The following is an 18,377-nucleotide window of genomic DNA, read 5'->3' as shown; positions in this document are numbered from 1 at the left end:
AATTAAACGTTTTTTTTATTATTTGTATTTTTTGTATTAATATAAAAGTTTTAATTGGTACACAAATCTCTCATTCTCAATAGATATTATAGTGCATTGCTAAAATAATTTCATTATATTAAGATTAGGGAACAAAAAACCGTAATTCACCATTTTACCTCAGGGTTGGGGCAAAATGGTGTGCTGAAAATGCATTTTCTCGTTGAGATAGAAAGAAATTGTATCAGACAGTGTTGTATCCCGAAAAAGCTATAATCAGGAATCAGGAAAAATGGGAAAAATTATCTCCCAAAAATTCGACATTTTACTCCAGGTTCCCCAAAATATTTTCCTTAATTCCTATTAAATTTAGAATTTTTCTTCACACAAAAAAATGAATTAAAAATTGACAGAGAAGTCCTGAAAAGCTGAGAAGAATGATCTGATAAGTAGAGAGCAACCCCATGAGGTGGTACATAAATTTCGATTGAGGGATGAATTTATCGATCTTCCCCGATGCGGAAGAGAATTTCATTCACATTAAGATAAATTGGACAAGACAGGAAACATCATTTGGGGAGTTGTGGGGTAAAATGGAAGCTGCAAAGTGGAAATTATTCGATGGGAAAATGGTAAATAATGCGAATTAGCTGCCACACTTCAGGCGGTGTGAGATTGTGAAATGAGAAATGATTCAGCGAAGGGGATTTCCACCCACCTCTCGTGTGAATTATCCCAAAGAGTCCTCCCAATGTGGACTCAATCATTTATAATTCACATCATTTTGGGGTTTTGCACCAACATAACTTCCCCAGGATAATACCATTTCATGATTACTCGCCGCACGTGCAGAATGTGCTTTACCCAATTTGACCAAAAAAGCTCCATGATTTATTCCCGAGGCTTTTTTCTGTGGGTGAGGGTGGTTAAAAATTTTAAGGTTTGTCGGTTTTATCCCTCAAATAAAAAAAACTTCTCTCCCACAAATGGTGGAGAACGAATTAACGAGGCATAGAGTAAGCCCGATAGTTTAGCGGGATAGGGGAGGTGGGGGTGGTTTGGTATTTATTTCAGAATATTGTGTTTCATTATTTTGCGCAATAATCCGCTTTTAGCCCCCCCGAAAAAGCATATTGCATTTATCTGGGAATCAATTTCCACAGCGAGGATCAATTAAATTTTCCCCTCTCAGAGCCAAAAAGCTCAATTGCACGGAAAGTTAATCTGAGAACTTTATGCTTCGACTAGCACATTATATTAATTAATTTTCACCTATACTGCAAATTAATTTGGAGATGAAAATACCGGGAATATCGAGACTTGAGGCAATTGAAATGAATTTTAATAGGAAATTTTATATTTTCCATCCTCTCAGTGTCGAATAATATTTTACATTTGAAGCATTTTTAACCCTTTCATATCGGTTTGTAGATTTCTAGTAGAAAACAGGCTGTTCTCAGAGCTTTTATTAAGCTTTCTTTTAGGATAATTTTTCTTCAATATTTGACATTTAAAATGAAAGAAAAATCCTGGTGAATGAAGCATGAAGAAAGCTCAACCATTTGGTAATATTTTTCGACATCTTGCAAATAAATCTCTCGCCTATGTAGTTGGGGAGCTTCCACGCGATAAAGCATGCCCAACTTTTCCACTAAATCCAACATGGAAACATTTTAAATCCTCTTTTTTCGGCATTCCATTTCGCTTCGAAGAGATTTTTTCCCATATTTGCATTTTTTTTTGGTTTGAGATGAAGAAATATTTGCAATGCGGGGGTGTTTGAGGACGCTCTCTCTCTCTTTCTCTCTCTTGGAGCTGGTATAGAAGAGCGACTACCCCCTTTAGGGGAGAATGATGAGATGTGTGGAATGCCTTTTGTGTGCAACACTTGGCGGTACATCAAAGGCATTCTTCCCACAAATAAATCCCATTTCTCCCCACCCCCCCTTCCCTGGGGTTGATATGTGTTCTTGTATGCGGGAGTGTGTGTGCAATTTCGGAGTCGGAACAATGTTGAAATGAAAACGACAATATTTCCACTTACTTTGCTATGGAATTCATTCACCGCGGTGCTTTCTGCAAGTCAGAGCAAAAGCTCATTTTGAGACTCTCGAGGATTATTGCTTTTACAGCTAAAAAGGGTTGGGGCGAGGGGTTTTCTAACCCACAGGGGGTGAGACAATATGCTTTTGGCAAACATAAACCAACACAAATATTCCTTCCGAAATTCCCAAACAATTTTTGGATGAGATTTCATGGGAGAAATTTGCAGAGAAAGCTCAACTTGGAGTGTTCTTGTGCTTAAGCTGCATACAACACTATGTTTGTTTCACATAAAATAATTGCAATTAAGCAAATGCCTGGAATGTTTGTTTAAGCTTCATTAAGCATCAATAATTACATTCTCGTTGAGGGAGAAATTTCAAAGTTAATTAACATTTAATTAACTAATTATATTGCATCGCAAGCATTGATGAGGGAGCACACTTTGCAAAAGGAACTTGTTGAAACTTATTCTTGGCATGAAAGGAGCTGCATTTATTTAAATATTGAGGACAAGAATGCTCACAAAGTTCCTTTTTTTTTAATTATTTATTAGCAGGAAAAAGAGAACTTTTACTTATAACTCAATTATGTACATACAATTCCGTTTTAGAGCTTTTCTTCAAAGAGGTGGTCATCATGATTTAATTATTACTTTCCTTCGACCACTTTATTGATGAATTTTAATTGAACTCTTGGAGCTTTCTTGTAGATGTATTTAATCAGTATAATGGAGACAGAACTTTAACGTAATTTTTAGTCAAAAGTGTTTCAAATACTTTCAATTGGGGCTATTTGGAGGACTTAAAGTTAAAACATAAAAAATACGTTTTAACGATCTTAAAAAAATGTTTACTCGGCGTCTTCATTGCAATTTTGACGAATTTTTGCAGTTAAATAGTTATAATCAGAATTTTTCATTCAAATTTTAACTGATTTGTAAATAGATCGAGTTAAATTGTATAACCTGGCGCCTCCATCCAAATATTCTTATTGGTAAGTAAAATAAAATTACGAACGTAAAATGAGTAAATTCAATATATTTAAGACTTCAAAACATTTGAATTCGAAGAAATTAAGTAAAATATCTGTTTGTTTTTCAAAATGGCGACTGTAGTAGCGTCAGAAGAGCTTTATCAAACACAAAACTATATATTTCTATTTTGATTATTATTTTAAAATTTATTTAGAAAATTTCTCCTTCATTTATCGTCTATTTTCTCTTCAAAATTTTCCTTCTTCCTGATAAAACGAATAAATTTCACTTCGAAAGCCCCTTCTTCTTTTCTCAAAATGATTACTTATATATTACAAAATGAAGATTTACTTTACGTATTATTTGTTTAAATTAAAAAGACCCAGACAACCCATAGCTTCTGTTGTATTGTGAGAAAATTTCCATAAACAACCCTGTCGCACAGATCCACCTCCAATTTTCCTTTTGTTGCTTTTTCGCCTCTTATGGATTTTCCACCCTCACTGTGCAATTCAACTGTTATTGTCCCCAGGGGTGACGTAGCGCATTTTCTTTCATTTTTCCCCTCCCTCGCATTGAGAGAGTATTATGCGCGTCTCTCCCTGAAGAATAAAACATCCACATGGGTGGAAAGATTGTAATATCATATCTGACTACCAGGAAAGATGTAATTTATTTCGCACTCCGATTGGGGGCTTTGATTCGATTTTCCCCCTCTCACAGAGCATTATGAAAAAGCTTTCGCACATTGTTATCATGGAAGCTTTGATTCCCTCCACATCCAATACGCGCCATCCAAAATCAACAAAAGGGAGGGCTAAAGGGAACACAGGGGGAGGTGGTTGCGATGGCATAGGGGACTCCATAGATTATCCGAATCACTCTGTGCGATTGATGATTATTGAACTGAAAAGCTCACTCTCTCAGTGAGTTTGAGCTTGTAAACAATAAGGGGGATTTATGGGGTTTTCCCGTAATTACTTTGCAGATGATTCAGGATCCATCTTTGTCGCCTGGGGGACGATTATTAGGCTCATTAGGTGGATGTTACAATTTATAAGGTTTTACAGGGGGGCTGGTACATAAGGAAGGTGCTCTGTATTGCCTCTCTGGGAGGCATTTTGCATTAATTTATTTGTTGAAGAGGAAAAATCGGAAGTTTCTGTCCGGAAAAGGGATCTCTGGTGGCTGAAAATGGTGAGAAAAAATAGGAAAAAACTCTCCTTCTAGTCGAATTTAAGAAAGCTTTAAGCTTATGAATTTTTAAAGACCTTTTTAAAGCTTCTTTTTTATGAAAGCCTTTTTAAGTAAATATCCCGAAGCTTTTGAAGAGTTATTCAAAGCCAAAAAAAACTCAATAAAGAAGGGATTCTTTAAAATTTAACCCAAATCCCCTATTTGGCAGCAATTGAGGGAGCTTTAGATGCTCTATAGTACATATTTGCATTACTTACTTTATATACTTCACATCGGCATTTTCCACCCTCGGTGCTGGCACGAAGGTCCTCCGCATGCACGATAAATCTCCACGGAGCCACTGCCCGGCGTCGATGTCTGTTGAAAGGGCAAAAATTCGTGAATGGCAGAGCGGCGCTTGTGAATCGCAAAGTTCTCACTCACCTGTTGCTTGGAGCATTTTCTGCCGCAGCTTTTCCGCCCGAAGAGCTTTTCGCTCTTCCCGCATTCGCATCTTCTCCTCGCGACGTCTCTGCCGTACCTCAAGCAGACGCTCTTTTTCCGCCACCTCCATAAGATGTGCCTCTTCCTGCAACCTCTGCATCTCCTTCTCCCTTTCCGGATTCTTCCCAACATCCCCTTTGCGGCGTCTCTTTGCCTTGTGCCGCCTCTTTGGCCCCACAACCTCCCCCATGCTCACACTTCCGACATCCTCCGCCGGTCGTGCGGGCTTTTTTCTCGCTCTCCTGGCGGCTTTCGTTGAGCTAAATGTGGGTTTTCTGCAAAAATAAACACAAACCCAGCATGTTGCAAGAAGAGGAAATTTTTTTTCACGGAAATTCCTCATCATGAAACTACATATAAATTGAATTTCTCAACAGAGAGCCATGGAAAGGGGGATGAGAAAGAAAAAAATTAGCACACAAAATTGCCGACAAATTGACTCTGCCGGAGGAAGGAAGTGCAACATCCGCATATGGGGCGGAGTATAAAAAGCGCGGGATGAGCTGGAAAATTGAGAAAATTCCATGGGAAGCATTAAAACTGCCGAGAATTTAATAAACATCTGCCAACAAGATACTCCATTTGGGGAGGCACAGCAGTGTAATATAGCGAGTTAATGGAGGTGGGAGTCGCAAGGGCTTCATAGGGTAGTCTTGTTTTTTTATGTTTGAATCACATTTAAGCTTTTTATGTGTTGGAAACTTTTGCATAAAATTGACCAAAGAGTGCAAAAGTAACTGAAACGTTAATTGGATTGAATTTTCTGCCGTTTATTTAGTTAAAATAAGTTAATAAATGAGTTAATTAAATTATAATGTTAGATATTATTTTTCTTTTTTTATGAAAACTATTTTTAATCATTCGGAATCGAATTGGTTGAAATAATTCAAACTCAATTTTTAAATTAATTTTTTCATTAAAATATAAAATTTTTGGAAGAAGAAATCGTTACATTTGTCATGAAAGGGTTAATGAATTTTATCAACATAATTAATAGTCTAAATGTTTTTTTTTTAATTTATGGAAAAAATAGTCTGATTTTTTTTAAACAAACTAAACAATGAAATTTATGGTTTCTCCTAAACTTTCGGTCATTCTTTGACTCTTCCTCAGGTGTCTAAAAAATTGAATAGTAGGTAACTAGTAAAAAAATCATTTTGTTCGAGGACGTCAAATGAGCAGAATCAATATTTTTAAAATGATAAATTGCTTCGTTTGATAATAAATTAATTTAATTAAAATAGTATTTATCAGGTGACGAAAAAACCATCATTTTGGTTATTTATTTTATCCTATATAATCACATATTATTTGGCTTAAATAAATTATTATATTTAATTCAATTTAATTAAACTGAATTGAAAAGTTTTAATTGAATTTTTTCATCATTTCTCTCACTCAATAATTTTATTGAATTAATTTAATAAATCATTTATAGTGATTAAATAAATAAAATATTATTAAGAATTTATTATTTTGTTGCTATAACTAATTTTCAAGTTCTTTTTCAAATATTTGTCTACAGATGAAAAATTCAAAATTAAGTAATTACGAATAATTTACTTCAAAGTGCTAAAAAATGTTATAATTGAAGACTAATTAATAAATAAAAATTTTTTTCTAAAAATCTCCGGTAGATGTTCAGAAAGAAACTTAAAAAAAAAAATAGAAAAAAGTCAATTTATTTTTTTTTACATTACTCGTAAGCTTCGGGTGAACTACATTCCCACGATTCATCGAAATGTAATGTTCTAGTGATGTTTAAATGGTAAAATCAGCTAAATCTGTTTAGGATTCGAACAATTTACCTGCTTTTACAATAAAAAATGAATAGAAAATTATTTTAGACCTGAAGGAGGAGGGAAGTCACATCAAAAACGCACCAGAAAAAATTAATGAGAATTAAAAATTAAAATTAAAAGGGAAGATATTTTATTTTAACAGTATAAATAGAACTCTTTCTTGATTAAATTAAATTTTTTTTCTGACTGAAATTGACTAATACGGATCAAATGGATCAAATAGATAACTTTAGTTATTAAAATTCCGCCCTTTCGTGCCCCTTCGACTCCCATTTCCATGTAATTGTAATACAAACATATATTGTTATTGCATTTTCGCAAAATTGTTCGGCCTCTTGTGCAATTTTCTCTAATTTCCAGGGCATGTGCTTAAATAACTGTGCAATGTGAGAAATGATCTGTGGAGATTTATGCGTTGAAACCTCACTGGAGATGGAATGCACAGAGAGTGAAATTGCAGCTGCAGAGATTGCAGTACAGCATTTGAAGATTTATTGCCTTCTCCAGTTGATTAATTAATATCTTTCTGCCCACCATCATATTATTATTATTGGGTACAACATAACATTTCTATATTTCTCTCTCTTTCTCTGTGTGGCTTCCTTTGCAATTTTGGCCCTGCTGCTGAATGTTTTGCTCTTGGAAGGAAAAATTCCCGGGGGTGGAGGGTTCAAATGTGGGTGGAGAATTTAGTTTTTGGAATAGTGGAAGCTGGAATTGTGGGAGGAGAGAGAACATTGCTTTATTTGAATGCTAATTTGAATCCCTTGTGATTGCAGATGATGAAAACAGATGGAATCTCTCAATTGGTTTGATTTCAAACAGCACACACACATTGCTCGATATTACGTACAAATTGATTTATCATGGCTCAGAGATTTCAATGTGGGTGGGAGATAATTATCATAATTAAACAATATTTCCAATAGTATTGCGTGCATTTGATGCATTATGTCGATGAGTCAAAAAGCTTTCAAATATATAGGGAATATTTAGTTGAATTTCACATTTGAAAGCTCCTAATTAAATTTTCCGGTGAACCTACCTGGCGGGATTCATTGGGAAGTTGAGTAGCTCATCATCGGAATCCTGACGTGTGATGACACTGAGAAAATCATCACTATTCTCCAGCGCTTGAAGCTCATCCAACTGATGCTCTCCAATTTCCACGAATTCTGCAATTGTATATAGAGAAAAGCTCCTTTGTCTCAATTCCGCCATATACATACAGTCATAGAGAAAGTTTCGCACGATTAGCCACAATCGGGGTGGATTTAGTGCTACGTGGGAGTGTGGATTCACCCAAGAAATCCGAATGTGTGTTTGTTTTGCACCCACACCCACCACAGAAATCGATATTAACCCCCCGAACTCACATAAATTTACACGAAAAGCTTCCTCTTGGGGTTTTATTAAAATGCTTTAAAAGTTTCCTCTTCCCCCCCCCCCACCCAACTGGAGCTCTTTTATCCCCATAATGAGGATTCACACCGCAGATTTGGGGCTAAACTGTTTGTGGAATAAAATTATATTTACTATGTATTAATGAATGCGTACGCGGGGGCGGGAAATAATGTTTTGGGGTTTATTAATTATTGCTCTCTAATTGAATTTAATGTTTCAATTTTAAGGCTCAATTTAATAATTAGTCTGCTTAAGTATTTATTTAATTAAAATATTATTTTTAGGCCTTTTAGTGGGGGCAAAAATTGTTCTATAAGGGTGCTTCAAAATAATGCTATCTGTTTAGCTGAGTTAAATAACAGATTAATAGGGAGAGGAATTTGAAGAGAGAATCAATCAATAAAAGCTTTGATGGAATTTTAGAAATTATCCGATTCTCCTATGCAATTTCGTACAATTTCATGGAACGTTCTACAATTATTCCAGAAAAACCCTGAATTATTTTTCTTAAAGTTTTTTTGAGCTTTATTTCAAATTAAGCCGAAATTAGGCAGAAACTAAAAGATAATAAAAAAATAAATTTCAAACTTAATCCGGATCTTTATTCCTTTTCTTTTTATATAATTTTGTTCCCCTTAAAGTTCAGCTTTAAAAATTCCCTCGTTTTCATTAAATTTTCATCAATACCTCACTGCGGAGAACCCTTTATCCTTTTACAGAGCTTTTGTCTCCCATCTACAGTGATAAAAGCTTTTCCATTGGATTAATGGAAAAATTGAGTGATAAAAGACAGAAAATCCACAACATTGTCCCCACCCTCCGATTAATCAGTGCTCCTTACATCCCGAAGCAATTCATCACGTGCTGTTGTGAGATTGTCAAGAAGAGATTGTCGAAGGATTCACATCCATATATAGAGATTTCTTTCCAAAGGACGACATTTCTTGAATTTTCTACAAACTTTTGTTTAAATTAAAACCAATTTAATGAGAGTTTTTCATTGGAATTTGTGAATCTTTCATTTTCTTTTTTTCTGTTAAAAAGAAAACGTCTAAATTATTTTAAATTTTAAATAATTTTCATCACAGAAAATAACTTTTGTATTCTCTTCACGTGAAAAGTTGCAAAAAGCTCAGTCATTTGGAAGCAATGCTCAGTGTGCCCTACATTAAAGAACATACATTTAGGTCCACAAATAAATTCTCCTGCGGTTGGTGAGGAATAGGGATCGAGTGAGAGCCCATAAATTTATTAGGAAATAGTGCTTTATTGAGATTTATCGTGCTGAAATATTCAGTGTGGAACTTTTGGGGAAGAAAACTGGAAATTTACCACAAACAACCTTTCTCTTTTGCACTTTTCCATGCAATTTTGGAGCTTTCTACGCGATATATGGAAACTTGAGAGCTTTTTCGGTGATGGGGAAAACCGACAGCACCTGGCAAAGGAGGTGTGATGAGTTTTTGGAACAGAAACAAAACGTGTGTGTGTGAGAAGATAAAGTTTCTCACTCATTTTCGTCTTAAAGGAAAAGTCTCACTCTCTCTCTGTATTATGTATCTCAGGGATTGCACGTGAAATCCATACACAGAGGACAGAGATTCTGCACAAGCATCACAACAAATGGAGGATTTTCGTGGAGAAAAGCTCCCAAAGAATAAAGACGAAGCTTTAAAACTTCCCTCTAAAACTTTCTCATTCATCCAACTACGCGGAGTTTTCCCTGCACAAGGATGGGGGGGGGGATCTTTTCAATCTTACGGAAGGTAAAGGTTTATGGTTTTATTTTATTCACAGCCATGCATCATTCGGCAGCTCATTCACAGTGAAAACTCACATGAAGAACTTTCACAGCCATTTCTGCAAAATGACTTCTCCCACACAGTCTCTGTGCGTCCCTGTGGGGTGCCCAATTCAATTGGAAAATTGATCAATGAAGCTCAAATTAATTTTCCAATTTGTGGCTTCATCTCTGCGCTTTTTTGCAGCACACAGATAAATTTTCTGCAGATTCAAAATCAAAAGTTTCCCCACAAAAAAACTTTTCCTCAATGAGAAGAAAAGTGTTTTGGGGGGAAAAGTGCTGTTCAAGTGCCATTTGTCTCGTGATTTCCATGCGGGAAAAGAAGAAAAATTTCTTATATATTGAGACAATACTCCTATAGCCAATTTGGGAGATAATATTCGAAAGTTGGGCACGAAAGTTCAAACATAGATGACCTGCCAAGTTCCCAAAAGTACCACCACCCACCCCGTGTGGAGCATCTGGCTCCTCACCCCCACGAAGTTGAGGGAATTGGGAATAATATTGGCAAACTTTTGCGTATACTCTTCATCCCAAAGTGCCATCAAACCCAGGAAAACTTTTTTTTCTTGTGCAAAAATGTCCCGAGAAAATCATTGAGTGGTCCCCTGAGTGGAGGCATGAAGCAAAAAAAAAGTATTAATGCCATGGAGTTTATTAATTTTGCAAAATTCTCCATGGGGGTGGGTTTGGGGTGGAAATATTTTGTTGGGGCGAACGTAATGAAATTACAATTTTGGGGTCTTTCCCTTTGGGAGATGGCATTTCGCATTCAATCACTATCAATTTGAATATTTCCATTAGGATAGCATTAATGCCTTCTATAATGCAGTGTATGGCGTAATGAAATAACGCGCGCGATGGTACTGAATTTGTTTTACGGAAGCCTAATTAATTATATTGCGAATTGTCCGCGTTAGTCATAAATTATAGGGACTAAATCAATTTGTTCAGCCATCAACAGTGTCCTCTGTGTACGTCCCTGATGATCCTGAATATAATTTTTGATTAATATTTGAGAAAAAAATTCTGAGAAAGTCAGAAATCCTTAAGGAAAAGTAGTAGAGGGCTATCCTGATGCACTGCAACGAGAGGCCGTTTTAATGAATGGAAATATCCGCGGATTAAGTTTGTTAAATATGAAAAAATTATCGAATTAAATAAAGTTATTAATTTAAGAACAATAATGTAGAAAAATAATTATAAAAAATGTATTTCTTTTTCATTTTAATTTCATAATTAGTTTTCATGCAAAATCCTCATTAAAAGTGTGCATAATTAAATGTAATGGTGACCCCTAAAGGGTGGTGGAGTTTATTAAATTGAAAGCCCATTTAATTTTAATATATATTTCAATTTCAAATATTGACTTTTAATTTCACAATTTAATACAACCGTCGGGCATTAAAATGAAATGCATTTTCATTTTCCATTTAGTATTTGCATTAGATATGCTGGGGGGTGGAAGAGGAATAAAAAAAAAGCTCCCAAAAAGAGGCATCACTGTGGGTGGTAATACTGGGGCTTTGGCCAAGGGTGGTCCTGTCTAGTTAAAAAAAAAAATCCCAGCCAGGGAGCTTTCTACAGCAGAACTCTTTATTTCACACAACAAATTAATATATTGTGTGGGCGGGAGGTGATAAAAAAGGGGTGACAGGATAAAATATATTTTCCACCCACAGCATCATTTCTCGCAGCATCAGTGAGTATTTTTGGCGTTTACACTAAACCATTTAAATGGAGCCTTTTTGAATCGTGATAAATTACACCACCCTTGGAAGATATTTCGACCTCCTGTGTGGCAACCACCCCCTTCCCGTCCTTGAACCTCGGTGTATTGTGGATTTTTTTTGTTGGGAGAAAAGGCCGATGATGGTGGAAAAAAAGCTTCGCGTTGGGCCGCAATAAAGCTCCACACTGCTGAATGCCTCACTCTGGAAGCTCCGGAGAATTTGCGGGAATTTATGCTCCGGGGAAATATTCTTTTTTTTTCCTCCTACCACCCCTTTTTTGGCGCACGTTTCAATGCTGGGAGATGGGCGTGGGGGAGCACCCCTTTCACCCCCATCCAGCAACACCCATTTTTCACACGAAAATGGGAAAATGATAAAATGGCTCGTTTTTATCGCGCATATGGCGCTCCATTCGAGCATAAAATATCACTCAATTGAATAATACGAAAAGCAGTGGGGTGCCCGTATCGCGCTTCCTGTGCCCAAATCATCCCCCCGTCGCGTATCTTGTGTGTGTGGGGGTGAATTCATCTGTGATTTACCACCATTGAGTCTTTCATGCCAACTTCCTCCTTTTCACGGCACCTTCCGCCGCACAAAATGCAATTTATGACCCCCTCCACCTCCCTACATTTGGAACCATTTCAATTTGCCATGTAAATCATCCCTCGAGAGCTTTCACTTTTACCACGGGCGTCTCGTAGTAGTACTTCAAAAGCACGCGTTATACTGAACTTTGCCTCTTTCCACACATAATGAGGAAATCATGATTTAGCTTTGGCTTCTTGTTCTCACAGGAGAATATGTACCAACATTGACTTTCTCCTCGATAAATTTTCCACTTTGGGGGATGAAAGTTCTTCAGCGGAGGGAGGAGGTTGGAGGAAAAGATTAACTTTCGACAGGTATTGACGTGCAATGGTCCCAAATAGCTCTTCCTGTTTACACTGAAAACTTTCCAAGAGAAAGATTATGCAATCTAAGTCCAAAACCATCTAAAACAGGACTTTCAAAAGTTTTCGAATTAAATTACATCCTTTGGGGGAAATCATCCGTGAGATTGCACCAAGATGAGTGATTGTCTGGATGTCTTAAAATAGAATTTTACTCATCTTGATAATTCTAATCATTCTAATATTATATAGACAGTTATTATGTATAAAATGTCTTGAAAGCTTTATTTGAAATTTTAATTCAAAGGATGAGTAGTCGTTGATTACTTGGGGTGGAAATTATGTAAAAATCTTTAGAGAATAAACATTTTAAAAGCTTTCAGATACATAATCAAAAGAACTTTCGAACTTTAGAAAGGAAACGTTAAACTTTGGAACTACTCAATTGTTTTAAAAATAAATCTCTATATTTTCATTGATTTATTTCTTCAAAGTCGTGCAATGAATATAAAAGTGAATAAACCCCTTTTTGAGGCAACAGTTAACGACCAATTAAGCTTTCAGAAGAAATTGTGGATTTTCTCATTAAGTAAAAGAATAATAAATTAATTATTTTTAATTGCATGTCAGTGTAAAATCAACGCGCATTTTGTGCTTGAAAGTCCAACACACAATTTCCTCATAAAGCAATTTGGTGTCAGAAGTGGGATGCCCTTTCCATTTTCCATGCTTCATGCAATTACATTTTCTTACATTGCAATACTCGGGGACTTTCGCGTCCATATATTTCATTTAAAAAATTGCATGAATGAGAAATTCTCTGCAAAGAGCATAATTACAAAATTTATTCTCAATGCAATTCGGAATGAGAAAGAAAATTGCAATTTCATCGTACTTACAGAAGGTTACAACCCTCCGCCACACACAAGGGTAAAATTTTTATTGCAATGACTTTAATGAGATGCTCCCGAGGAATTGTTCCCCATCTCCGCATGGATGATTTTAATTAAAATAGCCCAATGATGGTGTTTGCATTAATGCATCATAAGCAGCAGAGTTGAATTAAATATTTGAAATGCTACATTCACCCAAACCTCCCTCACTTCTCACCCCAGCACCACCATTTCCTCCATATATATAGAAATCTCTCCGGTTGCAGCGCTTATTTTGGAATCAGTTCAATCCCCACCCACATACACACACGCCCACACACTGATATGAAAGATAAATAGCGGAAGGGGTATTCGCTTCGGGGGTTGTTTTTGGGGGATGTTTTCCCAATCAATAGCATAAATGTTCCCCCAAAACATCCTCATATATACATTAAAAGCTTCTATCTTACTAAATTTCCGTCTTTTGGCTACAGAATATGATACAGAAGAGCTTCAAAAGCTCTTTAGAAGCTTGAATTAAGGAACCACATTAAAGGGACAGAAAAAGAATCATCCACTAAATGATCTCTCAACTGAGAAAAAGTAATGCAAGTGCCTATGATGTGTATGAGTGGTAAAGAAAGCTCGACCCTCATGGATTTTTTTCAGTGCACACAAGCAGACGAGGGTGCAGAGGCGTCTGATGGAGACGCCGGGTAGGTTTATGATGGCAGCACCAACAAAAAAAAACGAAAAAGGGAAAAGAAGCTCCTGATGGGGAGCACTTTGAAGGCAAGTCGACGGAGCACGGGATAAATTTATTGTTTCGTGAACGGATGTTTTATCGCCCCGAAAAATGTGGGGGACTGTTTTTCTCCGGAATATCCACACCAGCAAAAGATTTGGAGCAATCTCCAGGGCACGTACCAAGCTAGAGTTGGTTATTATAGATTAATTTGGGATGTGCTTAGCGTAGTAGATTGTACGTTATAAAATTAATAATTCTATCAGCTTTAGACGAGTTAGACCATTTTAGCGGAGACATGTACCTAACTTTCTTGCGAAGGAAGCGAAGAAAAGAAGAAGCTACAGAAATCAGTAAATTCTACTGAAAGTTTATTGCACCAGTTTCTATCATCCATGATTTAATTTAATTATTTAATAAAATGTCTAATTATCTCCGGTTTAGACAAGCAGAGATTCAATTTTAGTACAATTTTACACAAAGTGTGTGTGTGTGTCTTAACTTCAAAACCGATTCTGATAATTTATCCTTCTTATCAAAGACACACACAAAAATTAAATTTAAAATTCTCCATTTTTCTTTATCAAAAGTCTTAAAAAGCCTCTCATGAAAATTTCTCAACTCTGTTTTTACAACACTCTTTCGGACTGTTTTTCTGGGAGAAAAGCTCGACGTGCCCGCATGGGAAAGTCTCTATCTCTCGTGCATGAGGTGAGGTCGTGTCGAGGATGGAAAAAGGGCTTTTTCTGGGGTAGTGTGAGGTGAGAAAAACCTCTCTTTCCACCCACTCGATCCCGTCTGTCTCCCATTGATGCCAGAAATGTGAGCCTTTCACCCCCACACATCAAACCCCTCTCTCCCACCCTCCCTCCAAGTCACCCAACTCCCAACGGGGGTGAATTTTGTGGCGAGAATGAATTCACACCATGAAATATTGTTAACATAAATTTAGTGCAAGTGACTTAACTGGAAGTTTGCTACATTTTTTATCATGATGCCACCCCTCCATCAACCAACCCCGACCCCCTTCTTGCCCTCCCAGGTGAATAATATTTCACCACCCTAAGACTGAGAGACTTCCCGGTTGGTAATTTCTATAAATTTAACTCGCCTTCCTGCCGCTAATGTGTTATACCCCCTCTTCGCGCTCCATTGCTGCCCTTTTGCCCTCTTGTGCAGGAGGGGATTATTCCGCGGTGGGACTATCTATTTAACTTCGTTTAAGGGGGGTTGCGAGAGCATCTCCGCACAACCCTTCACCAAATTACCTCACTTTTACACTTTAGATAATGATCGGAATTCTACGCCACGTCTGTGAGAGCGCGCAACCCCTTTCAGCAACGTTTCTCTTGCACAATTCCACGTGCGAGATATGGTTTGGAACTCACGAGGAATATTTGATACGGAATGTTAACCATATGGTATGTGCTTGTGTATAGAGAAAGGAAATACTCGCAAAGTTTAAGTTTTAATTGAACATTTCGTTTATTTAAAAGATTATTCATTCTGTTTTATTATTTTGTAACTGTCTCTAGTTTTGAATTAAAAAAAAAATCATAAATTTTGTAGAAAATAGATTTGGTTTAAATCCGATAGTTTATTACAATTCGTTATTTTTATTGTTTAATCATTCGATAATATTGTCTTCATTTTTGAATTAAAAAGGCAAAAAAATCAAGAGCTTCAGGGATTTTTTTATAAAGAGAATTTTCTCCATTAGAGGGCTAAGTTTGTAGTATTTTGGTTTTAATAAAATATCTATGAATATTCTTTTAAATTAAATCATATGTAATTTTGATTAATCTTAGAAAGATTAAAATCAGAATTCCCAAGAAAAAGGATTTTCTCCACAAGACGCCAACTAAGCTACAAAGCGACATCTATTGTCAAAATCAATTTAGCAAAGAAAGACAGACGTTTTAACCCTCAAACATTGACTGTAAAAACTGAATCCTTTCTTCCCACAAAGCAGCAAGATAAAAGAGCAGATTTTCCCTTTTTCGGAAAATAGAGGAAAAATTGAGTGATAGAAGGCGGGAAAATCTTTTTGCACACACTGCCCCACCCTCCGATTAATCAGTGCTCATAACATCCTCCCGAAGCAATTCATCACGTGCTGTTGCGAGGTTGTCAACAAGGGATGGCCGAAGGATTTCGCGCGCGATATTTCATTTACAGACTGGAAATTATGGCATAAATTGAATGATTGAGTCAATATGGCGCAGCTGCTGGGGGGATGGTTGCTCCAGCAGCTTCGCCACCCTTTGTGGGGCTTCTGGGGGGGGGGTAGGCAGGGCGGCACATTATTTTTCCGATAAATATTAATTAGGTATTTTGGGCGTGAATATCAGGGACAATTTGCATCATTTTCCCCGGGTAGGAAAGTTTAATTATTAAACTGCTAATGGGCACTCACAATCCCATACCAATTAATATTTCAAGTGACTTTCGAATGGGACGGAGGGGGCTGATTAATGGGTGAAAAAGCACCCCATCAATTTGCAGCTACATTTGCTTTAATGTCCCTATTCTTCCTGTTTGAAATAAAGAGAGAACAAATAAGCAACGTGGTGGCAGTTGTGAACTTTTGACTACCCCCCCACATGAAGCTTCGCGGGCTTTTGCTGAAGCTTACAAGGCGTGCGGCCAAGGATCTCGTGCGGTAATAAATTCATTTAGGCATGAAAGGGAATAAATATTAATTAGCGTCTCAATTTGAGAGTCAGTGGTGTTTCTAATTACCGCCTTGAAGAATTTCCTGATATACTATGTGTCCAAAAGCTCCGCATGAGGAGCTTTTACATGAGGATTCTCTCAGCAAGCATTAACGTCAACCTCCCTGTCACGCTATTTTCTCTTCGGTTTCTTTTTTTTTTTGCCTCCCATCATCTGTGCCCATCTTCGTGGAAAGCAGAACGACATGCAATTCGCTACCAAATGCAATTAAGTTGTAGTTTTTCATCCTCCGGTGTCTCTTCTCATTTTTCCATCCACCCACCAACTATCCCTTCTCCCCCATTTCTTGGACAAGTTGTATTGAGAGAAAAACTCATTTTTCCATGTGGGAGAATGTCCTGTCTCATCCGTCTTCGCAGCCAGCAGTGAGTGCCAGTGACAGACGATGGGAGCTTTGGAAGCGTGATATTTCCTCCGTGGAAGCAGCATGAAGTGGCAAAGAATACTGCTGAGATAGAGAAATGTGCCAGGATGTGTAGCACTGTGGGAGGCAACGAGAACATCTTCATTATTTGAATCTACTGGACGAAGATTTCTATCCTGCGGGATTTCTTCACCGAGTGAGTTTTATTGCATCTCTCAAAATTGCATTCTACTCTATATAATACGCATGATATGGAAAAGCTCCGGTGAAGCTTCTTTGTTATTTCAAGAAAGCTTCCGTCACCGGATATTTGATTTTTTTTTCACAGAAATCTAGCCCTCTGGGTGGCTTTCCTAACATATAGTTTGCTTTCAATCTTATTCATGGAGTTATAGGAATAGCTCAGCGTGGAGTTGGGGGAAAATTTGAAAGAACTGCATTTTATGAATTCATTGATTGATCCTTGCAATCCTTTCAGTTGTATATTAATTAAACATCGTTTTGCTTTTAGTTCCAAACGATGAATTGTGATTAATATTACAGTATTGTCCAGTGCAAAAATAGTCACAGTGATGGTCATAAAAAACGGATACACTTTGATGAAAATAGGAATTTTAATTATTTTTTCTAAGAATTTTTCTTCCTAAAAGCTCCCAAAATAGCTTTAGAGATTATTTATTTTGCAGAATCCATTTAACTTTAATGAAGTATTTGAGAAGTTAACTAACAATTTTTCGTTCAGTTTTTTTTGCAGTAGCTTTGTAGTTTTCTTGTGTTTCTTGTATAGTCATATAGTTTAAATTAAGTGCAGTAACCAATAAATAGAGCAGTTTTAATGTTCAGTAACCACGCAGTAAAATCATTAGGTAATTTTTATTTCAGACAGTAACCATCTTGTTCATGTGCTTTGTAATGGAAATGTTAAAAATGAAACAATATTCACGCAGTTTCAATGCAATTTTCATGCAGTATCTACACAGTATAATGTGCAGTAACCATTCCAGCGAAGAAAAGAAATATTTTTAATCACAGAGTTTTTTTTTCAATAATTCAGTCAATGAAGTATATTTAGAAACATTTCTTTTTCTAATTGTCATGTCCCCGCGAGGATCTTTTGATGGTCCTTTCTATGTTATTAGCTCATTTTTAGTCAAGCTGTTGTGCATAAAGTTTCCTCCATTTGACGAGGAACCTCTTGGTGATCTCTCTTCCAGGCGCGCCCTCATCAAAATACAAATTCAGCCAAACTTTTTGCATGAATTTATTACAAAAACAGACGAAGAAGCACCTCATTGTGTAACAAAAGCGCCTAGAAAACTTACACAGAGCAAAGACTCTCTGGGATG

At 36.6% G+C, this 18,377-nt stretch overlaps 1 protein-coding gene across 2 annotated transcripts in view; it reads right to left on the bottom strand.

Annotated features, from left to right (window-relative positions):
* LOC129793019 (sushi, von Willebrand factor type A, EGF and pentraxin domain-containing protein 1) overlaps nucleotides 1–18,377 on the bottom strand; it is a 61,931-nt gene that overhangs the window by 16,989 nt on the left and 26,565 nt on the right. For both annotated transcript variants that reach the window (XM_055832543.1, XM_055832544.1), the window contains exons 2-4: nucleotides 7,526–7,655; nucleotides 4,619–4,953; nucleotides 4,453–4,552 (exon numbers count right to left, since the gene is read on the bottom strand). In XM_055832543.1, coding sequence (XP_055688518.1) covers nucleotides 4,453–4,552; nucleotides 4,619–4,953; nucleotides 7,526–7,655 — 565 coding nt within the window. The remainder of the gene's footprint in view (nucleotides 1–4,452; nucleotides 4,553–4,618; nucleotides 4,954–7,525; nucleotides 7,656–18,377) is intronic.

This window comes from Lutzomyia longipalpis, chromosome 3, assembly GCF_024334085.1.
Source record: "Lutzomyia longipalpis isolate SR_M1_2022 chromosome 3, ASM2433408v1".
NCBI classification, from domain to species: domain Eukaryota; kingdom Metazoa; phylum Arthropoda; class Insecta; order Diptera; family Psychodidae; genus Lutzomyia; species Lutzomyia longipalpis.
Note: the sequence above shows the minus strand (reverse complement) of the source record. Positions and strands in the feature narration are given on the sequence as shown.